The 12,341-nt window shown below is 36.7% G+C and overlaps 3 protein-coding genes across 4 annotated transcripts in view; all 3 read right to left on the reverse strand.

Annotated features, from left to right (window-relative positions):
* Positions 1–12,341, reverse strand: part of LOC134749941 (retinol dehydrogenase 12-like) — a 463,382-nt gene that overhangs the window by 229,478 nt on the left and 221,563 nt on the right. The window lies entirely within an intron of this gene.
* The window catches only part of LOC134749944 (alpha-tocopherol transfer protein-like), a 214,942-nt gene that overhangs the window by 164,989 nt on the left and 37,612 nt on the right, over positions 1–12,341 (reverse strand). The gene's annotated exons all lie outside the window — the stretch shown is intronic.
* On the reverse strand, positions 6,007–9,888 carry LOC134750093 (uncharacterized). The gene is made up of 2 exons (XM_063685185.1): positions 9,685–9,888; positions 6,007–8,150 (listed from the first exon to the last, which is right to left on the reverse strand). The coding sequence occupies exon 2, from the start codon at positions 8,144–8,146 to the stop codon at positions 6,188–6,190; it is 1,959 nt and encodes a 652-aa protein (XP_063541255.1). The 5' UTR covers positions 8,147–8,150; positions 9,685–9,888; the 3' UTR covers positions 6,007–6,187.

Here is a 12,341-nt window from a genome sequence, read left to right on the forward strand (position 1 = left end):
CTAGCTATCACGGTTCATGAGATACAGCCTAGTGAGTGGTGACAGACAAATGGTCATTGAACTCTTAGTATTATTAGGCTTCCGAAGTGAATACTTGTTACAGAATGTATTTTATTATGCTTGACTCTCCATGCGAAGCCGGGGCGGGTCGCTATAGTTATTAATAAACACTTTAAATCAACTTGATAAAATTGCACCTTCTCAATAAATTCTAATTGTTTTTACTTTAGGTACCTCTTACCATGCAGTAAAACGCTTTTTAGTGCGGTGCAGCTACAAAACAATGGAAAACATTTTCTTGTGCAGATGTTTTGACCTTATTACAACGACATAAAGCTTGTAATTGGCGGTGACACTTGTGATATTAGTTTGGGAACCTACACGTTTTCGACGATGACAAACAAAAGGATATTGGAAAACAATGGATGGATGGACCACCGGTCGGCAACGTGCGCATTTAAGTTTATTACCTGAACGCTAGTGCGAAAGTGACCAATGTGAATTATGAATGATTACCAATTTAAAGATCTATCTTAATGTAATTAGCAATATTATCGCAAGTTATCCAAGGTAGTATGGGTTTTTATGGTTCTTGGGTAAAATTACTCGATAATCCCGCTTTTGTGTACCTACTAATAACTTTTTGCGCCGTTGGCAGGTTTGTTGTTTTCGCAAAGCAGTAATAGATCCGAGATAAAAATAACCACGAAATAATTAAACTGTTATTTTTAATTAATATTGTATTCTGTCTGCACACCTCTTATTAACGAAAATACTATACCATTATGTAATTATAAAAAAAAACTATGATCGATATCAAATTTTTGTAATTAGCTTAGAAGCAATCGGTTTTACTAAATGATATAAATAGTTTAAAATAAAAATTATGTATACCTACTATTAAACATAGGAAGATTAGGAAGATGGCTCAGTACCTATGTTTTATCAATACGGTTAAAAACAATTAAAAAAAAAGTAATTGTGCGGTTTTATGAAACCACGATGCAAGTGAAACTTTTTTCGGATTGTAGGCATTTAACTAAAAAAAATCGGAAATTAATTTGATTTACGGTATTAAAATCGCGGTTTTAATCTTAACCTAATAAATTGGGGCGATAGAATAAAAGCTTCACTTTAAAAATCGTACGACAAACGAATTCATCTGAAGTCAACATAATAATAGTGGACCTTGTTACCATTGTACAATTGGCTCAAACTGGTTCGGAGAATTCGGACCCGTTCTGAACGGTCTTAAGTACCCGTGTAAACGGAGATACGTGTCTGAGATACGTTTCTTGGGAACGTTCCTTCGAAACGTTTTCGAATCCCGGCGGTTCCGTGTAAACCGGGTTCTTAGTACCGCCGGGCTTAAGAACACGGGTATACGTTTCGGCGTGTAACACGGATACCGGGAGCCCTAGTTTCTTTAGTCCTTGACTCGCGTATTGAAGTAAAACTTCATTAGGCGCGACTAGAGGATATCTTAGATTTTTTTTCTGACGGAAGTAACGCTCAGTAGTGACACACGTGCCAACATAGCGATAAACGTCAAAGAAGTTTTAGGTACTTCAATCGCGCGTAATGTAACGCGTAAAGATTACACGCACACACATTTGTTTTTTTTTACAGCGCCATTTCGTGTTGAGTAGCTGAATTACATTGGCGTTGGGCGACCTTTTGTAAGATAATTTAGAGGATATTTATTAAGTTAAGATTAAAAACTCGATTTCAATACCCCTAAATCGAATAATTTTCAGAAAATGCCTACCATCCGAAAAAAAGTTTCACTTGCATCGTGGTTTCATAAAACCACACAATTACTTTTTTTCTATTGAGCCTTTTAAGGTTTTGCTTAGAGTCTGCCCTCGCAACTATAATTAGTATGGGAACAATAATGGCGGCAGTCGCACAACAACACGATTGACGCCACGTCACACGTGGGAATACCGGCTGCGTGCAACGGCCACAGCAGCACACCGAATGTTACAATACAGTAAGTTTAAACAATCTTCATCTTTATCATCATCATCTTCCTCGCGTTGGCGTTTTGCCACGGCTCATGGGAGCCTGGGGTTCGCTTGACAACTAATCCCGAGAATTGGCGTAGGCCCTAGTTTCTACGAAAGCGACTGCCATCTGACCTTCCAACCCGGATCGCTAGCGCTAGTACCTTAATAATATGTGAAAATGAAAAAGGAAAGGATCATTTCGTCAATTACAAATACTGTTGCGATGCTACTGCTCACTACTGCTACTATACCGAGTCTGAGCACTGCGGCCACGATTATCCAATAATTCTGTAAGGTTGCACGGGAGACTCGGAATAGACGCGGCTATATATAGGTAGTGCATACATGAGTGACGAGTGCCTATACCTGCCCACTTACAAAACACTTTCACTTTCATACAAAATTTACAAAACACTTACTTTCACACAAAAAGTGTTGAAGGAACAAACTTAGACCCCTCTTTTGCGACGAGGGTTAAAAATGGTCTTTGTATATACTTTTCAAATTGATCCTATACCTATGTTGTAGACGCCATTTCGGAGGACCAGCGGGAGCGCATCCCGAAGATAAAGAGGGGCTATGGCTGAGAATGAATCTATGAATTAATGGGGCCGACCTTACCTGCTCGATAAAATTCTGTCCGGTTGCGGCGGCCGCCGAGTTATATTATTGTAATTTTGTGGTTCGTGTTTCCTCCGATTTCTTCTCACAGTTCTCACCTTCACATCACGTCATCACGTTTATCACTCTCTTAAAATGTATTAATCTTCACGAAGAAAAATACGCGTTTTTATTTGATTGACAATTTTGGCAATGACAGATTATTCAAATTATTCTTTCTCTTTCTTTTCTTGATGGACTTGAGTGAGGACTTGAGGGCGGTGTTGCCCGTAGCCAATGTCACGTAAAAGGGTAGGAACAAAATAAATGCTCTTAGAGCACGACGCTGTTCGGTGGTTGTTGTAGTTGTCTCGTAAAACCGATAGCTAGATTTTACGAGAAGCACGTGGACTACCGGCCGTTGACTCCAAAATGGTGATTAAACACGGTTTGAGATTAATTCTCCATTCACTGCACACTACTACATTAGATTATTGTATAATAGAACTATCGATATTACACTTTAAACAATATTAATGAGCAAAAAACAAAGGAATTAATCACGAGGCTACTATCAAGATGGCGTTCGAACCGGAAGTCCTCCAAATTATTCTGCTTTTCGTTATTGCGTTAAAGCTGCGTTTAAGTAGGTCGGCAAAAAAGGCGGGTGATATGAAAATGAGGTCGAATATATTTATGAAAGAAAGAGTGAGCGAGATGGATGAATGTGAATGACAACGAATGAAAAGGGGCGCGAACATTCGTAGTTACAATAACAAATAGGTATGTATTGTCGAAAAAGAGTTAAAGGGATGATAAAAGAAAATGCAACTTATTTCCTACAGTTTTTAGGGTTCCGTACCCAAAGGTTAAAACGGGACCTTATTACTAAGACCACTGTCCATCTGTCTGTCTGTCACCAGGATGTAATGTATCTCATGAACCGTGATAGCTAGACGATTGAAATTTTCACAGATGATGTATTTCTGACATGTGCATACAGTTCTAACCTACGGTACACAGACTTGGTCTTTGACTAAAGCTCAGAAGTCCAGTCCTTGAGATGTACCTACATGTACACATACAATGGCTATTAAATAAATAAAAAAAAAAAAAAAAAACTCGAGGTTTGCCAACGAGCCATGGAGCGTAACCTATTTTTTTATTTAAACATTTGGGAAACAAACTGGCTTACTAGTGGGAATAAGTGGAACAACCCATCTGTAGAACATCATACCCCTCGAGAAAACTTCGGCATTGATAATAAAACTGCATAATAGTCTTACAATTTTTATTTGGCAAGATATACAGCTATTCAATAAATTAAATTAGGAATTATACGAATGCAACATGTAAGCGAGGTTTAGACTAGCAACAACTTGCATGCAATTTTCATTACATTGCGGTATCTGATAAACATTTTGAATGCAGTTTACCTCAGTAGTCGGCAATGTAACGGATATTGCATGCAAATTCTTGCTAGTCTAAACCTAGCTATACATAGGCCAGCACAGACAATAGCTTTAATAAATAATACCTACCATAGATGGTAGGATCCTATAGATGAGCTATACAACTTTGGAAATATCATTCTACGCAGACAAAGTCGCGGGGAAATTAAGTCTCATAGTTATTTGACTGTAGACCTAACTAAAAATAAATAAATAAATATTATACTATTACTAATTCTCAATCAACTCAACACGATACCGAATTTTCTCTTAAACGGATCCCAATTGTTTTTGTTACATCCTGTATTAGATAGAAACTTAAATACAAAGAATTGCTTTGCTCAAACCAATACTCTATGCTCAAACAAAACGCGTCTATTTCGAGATTACGACAGATATGACCGCTAGGTGGCGCAAGCGCGAGCAGACGTCCGTTCCGTAGCGGTGCGCGGCAACTACTATGGCTAGACACCAAAATTGGTGTGGGCCGCATGTACTTGTAGCGACGCGACGAAATCGCGGAGTGAGCCACGCCTGGCAAAGTCACTAATGTCGTTAAAGGCCGTTAAACTCTACCTACTTATATAAAAAATGTTTGAATACTGCTTTGGCTTACTTTGTTTTGTTCTACAGCATTGTAGTTATCTAGAATTTAAAAACAGAGTATACTACAAAGTTGTTTAGTGTTACATGTGGTGTAGGATTTTGAGTATTTTGACCTATACAGTGTGTAAATTCAATACGGGCAAACCTTTAAACGGTGGTTAACATAGGACCTAAAAAGTATATATTATTGAGATTAACTTTGCTTAGAAAAACAATTAAAAAATTAACCATACAATTCGGCCCGCAATGTAAAGCAACACACAAGCTACGAGATACGAGCTTTTTATATTAACTATCAACGCTTGTTGACAGTTAGTATAAAAAACCGGCCAAGTGCGAGTCGGACTCGCGCACGAAGGGTTCCGTACCATTACGCAAAAAACGGCAAAAAAATCACGTTTGTTGTATGGGAGCCCCCCTTAAATATTCATTTTATTCTGTTTTTAGTATTTGTTGTTATAGCGGCAACAGAAATACACCATCTGTGAAGATTTCAAGTAGCTATCACGGTTCATGAGATACAGCCTGGTGACAGACGGACAGCGGAGTCTTAGTAATAGGGTCCCATGTCATGTAATGTCTAGTATTGTTTACAGTACATTGCTGCTCGGTAAATTTTCAAAAATTAACTACGGGTAAATTCTATGCCTGGTTTGATTTATTGCCTGTATTAGATTTACACACTGTACATATATATAGTATATATATATATATATATATATATATATATATATATATAACTAACATTAAATAGGCATTTGATTCCTGCCATAGTCTAATAACACGTCAAAGTAAAGCTAGAGCTTATCAATAAATATTAACTCGATTAAATAACCTACCTCAGGGTACCGTGTTTTTTCATGATTATAGGAAATACTTATATCTAAATTAAAACTAGGAATAATTTAAAACTTAAATACAAACACTTTGGAATTTACAGTGCTTTGGCAAGTAAGTACAATATGATTTAAAGTACTTATGTATAAATCCACTCAGATTGCTATTGGTCAACTCTTTATTACTGATCGATAAGGAACTTGATTACGTTTAAGCAGTCTATATTTTTCTGTCTAATTATTAGTTATATTACCCTAACATTATTCCCTTAATTATATAATAATACTTAAGTCTGCTAGTTGGTGCGGAACGGAGCGGGCGCACGCACGCGGGTGCTATTGTAGCGCCACCACACACTAGCGTCTCCCAAGCGTCGGCGTCAACTCTATGGCTGCTGCTCGACGCAACGTTGGCGCAACTGCGCAGCGACGCCATTTTCCATAGCGCTGACTAGACCGACGCTCGGGAGACGCTAGTGTGTAGTGGCCCGTAGGTAAACTCCATCGCACATGGCCGCGTCATCGCCAGTTAGCGTTGCTGCCTGGGGCGTAGAGGATATGGCGCCCGGGGCAGCCACCAAATTTGCGCCCCCTGACGACTGACAAAAGTTTCCCTGCTGCTGCCTTTTGCCCATATTATTTTTCGTAAACCCGCTCACCCACCAGCTAGCGGACACCCTAAATTTCACATATTTTGCTGTATAAACTTCCTCTCATTTATACAGTTTTCCAACTCATCATGATATTTATCAATCTTAGAATCAAACCCCGGACTTTGTATGTCACCGTCAAAACTGTTCCCAGTAATAATTTTCTCTTGATTCAGTGTTGAATCAAAACGGACCTTCTTACCTGGGGTATTAGTTCTATTATGCGACGTCTCTGCTTCGTAATTTCTTTCTCTAAGTGGCGTCACGTTCATATTTAAGCGAGTATTTCTAAGAGTCTTTATAGTTTCGTATGTGTGTTCTACTCCATCAATTTCTTCAATCTCAATGTCATCTGAAATGTCTAGATTTAGCGCTGGATTCTCAAAACCTGAGTCTTTAACAACTTTTCCTTTAGGAGGTTTCCTAGGCACTTCATAAGGATTCAAAGTGATGTTTGGATCTGGTTTGTCTTTTTCACCTTTAAAAGTCTTTTTTAATGTCTTAAACAGTTTTGAAGACAGTTTATTGCTGGCTTTTAAGATTTGATGTTTGAAATCTTTCTTAGCTTCATTTGATTCATTGGAGGTATTCCCTTGACTGATTTTATTTAAATTCATGATGTCAATGGCACTAAATTGAGAAACATCACAACCAAGTATTTTACTCTGTTTATTTAAACTTTCATCTGTATTTTCATAAATAGGGCTCTCTGATCGATACCCATCGATATTTTCATACTGATTTTCGACATTAGATTCATTTACAGTAGATATTGTGCTGTTAGTATCATGTGCGAATAATCTCCTTGGCATTATTTCATTTGTCTGTATGTTATTTTGTAAAATATTAGCTTCAGCATTATATTCAGATTCAGCTCGTGTTTCATTGACATCTAAAAATGGATTCTCTGTTGGCACAACTACCTCATCAGCTATATTAGGATTTAGAAATGGATTAGTGTTATTTTTATCAGGTATTTTTTTCTTCTTAGTTATTATTGTGATTGTTTTTATCTCCATTATGTTGCTTTCATTTAAATCGTCATCAAAGTAGATTGATTGATTTGAACCATTTGGAGAATCTAAAGCTAGTCTATCTATGAAGCTTAGACTGAGGTTACTAGGATTATTTACAAATATTTGATTTGTTATGTTGGTTTGTACATTAGTAATGTTACTGATAGATGATATATCTTGCATTTCACTATTAAAAGTATTCAATGGTTTATGTTCCATATCAGAGACGCCAGAATCAAATACATTATTTCTTATTTCAGATAAGTGTAAAGTTTCATCAGTGTCTCGTAAATTTGGATGCACATTTAAGAATGATTCTTTATTAAAAGTTGTTTCTAAAAATTGTGGCTTATTAACTGGTTCATTGGTAGATCTGCCCTGTATAAAAGGAGCGCGTAAGGTTTCATCTTGAGGGATGTTCAACATTCCTTTTGTAAACTCTCTCATATTTGATGATATATGTGACACCTCACCAGTAACTGTGACTTGTAAATTAGATGGAAAATTACTGAAATTACTTCGTACATTAGTAACGTTCATTAAAGTGTCATCATTAAGGCTACCATGCAATCTCTGTGGCACGTTTAATGTTTCAAGTGTAAATGTCTTCTTTAAATTCTGTGGATTTAAATCAGTCATATTAGCATATATAGGTTCTTCAACAGATCCTAACCTACAAACATCGTAATTCCTTGTATTTCTCTTAACATTTTGCAGCTCTCTAGCCAAAAATTCATTTACTGCTGCCTTGCTGATTCCGAGATCTAACGCAGTGTTCTCAAAAGTGGTGATGTCACAGCTTTTGGTTCTCTTGCGTTTCTTTGGCACAATTTCCATGGCGGTGTTGCACATAGGGTCTTCGTTGGCAAGGAGGTCCAGCGCTGGGTTGAGGTAGACATTGTTGCTGGGAGTGGTGAGCTTGCGTTTCGCTTTGGTGTTCGGTATTACCTCAAACTGGTTATTGTTGACGGAGTCCATTGTGCTGAAACAGAAATGGATACATGTATTCTAGTTTATAAGTATAAATGTTTGTATGTTTAGATGTATGTCACTTGATGAATCATGAGAGGTTAAATAGACTTATAATGGAAAAATAAAAAAAATAAAAAATAAAAAAGCCTTTTATTTAACGTCTAAGCAGCGGCATAAGTGCTAGGTAATTTCATAATTAGCCAATAGGAATCTCGTTTCGTTTTTGTGATTTGTCGATCGAGCACTTTAGCCTATGACGGACAGCGACCAGAAGTGAAAAGTTTGTTTTATTTGGACTTTAGTATAGTAATGCGATAGTGGGGCACCTATATTCTTGTTCAAATACTAAGTTTCGTTTTTTTTTAAATAAAAATGACTAAAGTGTAATATTTGACGTTTTTTATGTGCCTAATCTCGACATCCGCATCCGCATGCGCGGATGTGAGCCTTTAAAAATCCGCATCCGCTTCCGCGGATGTCAAAAAATCGGCATCTGCAACATCCCTGGTATAGGCCTCTTCCAGAATCTTCCACCTCTCTCGATCTTGGGCCTCCCATACCCAGTTGGCCCCCGCCACCTTAACTATGTCGTCAGCCCAGCGTGCCAAATAGCTGTCTTTGTTTCCTTTTTCCATCTGGACCTCGCCAGGCTGTCGCTTGTAAGGTGAGACTTATAATATAAGATTATATATTGTTTAAACTGTCTATTGCCAAATTTTCCTCTTACTTCCCTCTACATTTATTTGTAACACCTTTCTCGTCACATGACTTTCATCCCTCCGCATCACATGCCCGTACCCCGTACCATGCGAGGCGATTCACGCTTACTTTTTCTCTTTTTCTACTATGGGTGCAGCAGTGCAACTATTAGGTTTCGTCTTATATAAGCAATACCATAATATAAAAAAATATATAATATGCTCCTAAAATATTTCTTGGTGTGGAACCTGCTTAGCATTGTAGTCAACATTATTCTGTTTAGAATAAAATGCAAAAAGGCAGGCTTAGTATTCAGTATTCAGTCATTTATTGCCTTCATAGGTACATAATAAGGTGTTACATAATAATTTTGATCAGCTATGAACCCTATAGGGCACTGCAACTTAATACTCACTAATTAACTACATTCTTACCTGTATTTTGAATCTTGTCTTGTTGTCTAGTAGGTACAGCATTTTGTATCTTATTGCTCTGCTTTTGTAACTTATATTAGCCAAATTCGTAATCTCTAACTACAGACGGATTAAATTAAATGCCTATGTTTTTATATACATATTATTAAGCATTTGAACAAACAACCTACTTTTATAAGGCTCGTTTAGGTGCGTCACTCACTGAAACTGATTGATACAAGAACACTGCTTAACTTTACAAGATTATGGTAAATTGACTATTAAATCGGTCAATGCGTAACATCCCAGGGATTAAACAGAACCCTAAGCTTTATTATGCAGAAACAAATGAACAATATTCATTCATTTATCTCGATTAATTTAACTCTAAATTCGGAACAATACAAAGCAAATCATTTATTAAAAACTTACCTTCAAATAAGAGTGCTTCCAGTAAAATATCACGAAATCTTACACAATATCACTTATCAGTTATTCCATATTCGATTTGCATTCACAGATTATATTAAAACAATGGATTTCATCCATAATTTTCCGTTTGAAATATGTAAACAAAAAATCGGCAGGTGTTCAATAGTGCGTGTATGGCGGTTACTTTTTTGACAGCTGCCTAGTTGCCAGTATACAATTAAAATTTCTACCAAATCTGGCTGAAGGTTAGTTTCACTAGTTGTTCATAGATGGCGCCAAAATCAAACTTTATAATGAGGGCTATCGTTTTTTTGCTCACCAGTTGGCGCCTCTGTTGATGGTGGTCCAAAAGACTATAGAAAAGCTGTCAGTCATTGAAGTGACAAGTGACATTTGACATTTCGAACTATGGAAAAGACCACCATCTACACTAGCGCCCCTAGCGGCGAATTCATACGCGTTAGCCCTCATTAGATGCACTGCAAGACAGCAAAATATGGCAAAATCAATAGATTGACACATAATTTTGTTTATTCTATTTATATGTAGATAGAGTATTCGTTTTAAGGAAATATGTACAATAAAACCGCTAAAAACGCTCCATAAATTATATTTCTAATAAATCACGACGTTGGTAACGATAACCAATGAAAATTATCACAAACTTATCCTATCAATGGAACATTGAAGCACTAGACTAAAAATATCTAATAAATTACATAATTAAGTACATTAAACCACCACCTCCTGGACTTACTGAGAAACTAACAACATTTATAATTCATTTATTACAAAACGACAAGGGTAGGTACAAAACGAGAGAGACTAATAAAAAATAAATTCCATCGAGTGGCATCTTATATAACGTGCAGGTATACCAGAGCGGCTAAGGTCCTCAAAAATATCTGAACACTAGGATGATTCAAACTAGTACTGACAATTTTATTATGTTTATTTTTTGCTCTCACCATCTACAAATGATAAAATACATCATTAAATTGCAAAACACTAGATTTTTTTATTGATATTTGGGGGTCGCTACTGACATTTGAAAATTTGTGAAATCAACGATGGGCGATATTATTTTTACTCTCAACCTCTAAAACTGATCTATTGCATTAGAAAACAATCTAGATTTATTTGAAATTAAACAAAGTCGATATTATCGGAAATTACGTAAAGGGGCCCACTGACTATCAGTCCGCCGGACGATATCGGCCTGTCAGTTAGAACAAAAATTTGACAGTTCCGAACAACTGACAGGCCGATATCGTCCGGCGGACTGATAGTCTATGGGCCCCTTAAAAGTTGGCCGGTGGTAGCGACCTCTTTCTCAAATTAATTACTGATTATTATTTTAAATAAATAAATAAAAAGTAGTAAAAGTAGTTTAGTAGGTAGGATGGAATAATGGGGTGAGAGTTAACCTTTTGGACGCCAATGACCGATTTATACGCACCGTAGGTTCAACGCCAAAGTCGAATCCATCATGCGTCCTTTATATAATAGAATCATTTCAGATGAATAAACTTGACTTTTGTACATTTTATATACAATTTTGCTACTAATATTATATTTAAAATATATTTATCTCTTTTTTGACAAATAGATACAATTTGTACTCTAATTAAATATCAGTATAGTGTGCATTTGAATTACGAATGAATTTATTTTGACATGTAATTTAAGTAACCTAATTTTTAAAGTGGTTAAGGCAGATGTATAATGACGGTCGGTCAACGACAGCCGCCGCTCCGTTGGTGGGTTAAAAAACGAATGCTTTCCAAACCAATTGCAAACATTTTAATTTACTAACCGTTTCTATAGTCTTGGGTGGTTTACTAGTCTTAAACTACCAACGGCAGCTGATGTCCACGATGTTTCATGATACACCTACCTGACCTACCTACTTTTCAAGTTATCACCCAGGATGAAATGACTAACTCAGTGTACAGTCTGGGTGTCTGGAAGAGATCGCTCTTTAGCGATAAGACCGCCTGTTGTCTACCTCTATCTTTAATCAATTGTTTTTCTTTAAGTCTCCGGCAAGCTCGGTTCTCCATACAAACGTAGTTCCGCTCTCATTTTAAAACGACTAGCTAGATTGCTCTGAAACTTTGTACTTACAATAGGATACGGTATATCTATGTCTGTAATTAGTTTATGTAGCTTCAGATACCATAGATAAAAAAATACAGCGAATTTAAGTTTTTCATACAAAACTTGTTTTTGCTCTATTTCGTTTGTTTTATAAACTGGAGGTATATAAGCTAATTACAGAGAACGGAACTCCTTTTGTATGGGAAGGTGAAATTCGGCCGAGCTTGCCGGAGACTCTTATGTCAGCGAATTAAGAACTATGGGACATATTTTTGAGTAAGCCATATGCACCCATATTTGTGACGTTTTCAACTAAAAGGTACCACATTGTCGGTTGTCGATAAGGTTGATTTCAAATTGAAGCTTTATGGAAATAGCGCCTTATTGACAACCGACAATAAGTACCCTTTTGGTTGAAAATGACACATTTTTACACTTGACTGTATATACCCGAGGACCTACCGCAAATAACCAAAATCGATATTAATTTTGTATCAATTCCCCCTAAGGCTCATATATGGTGGAAATATTCGCTGTATTGAGTAAGGTCTTAGTAG

The sequence above is a fragment of the Cydia strobilella genome, chromosome 19 (genome assembly GCF_947568885.1).
Source record: "Cydia strobilella chromosome 19, ilCydStro3.1, whole genome shotgun sequence".
In the NCBI taxonomy this organism is placed as follows: domain Eukaryota; kingdom Metazoa; phylum Arthropoda; class Insecta; order Lepidoptera; family Tortricidae; genus Cydia; species Cydia strobilella.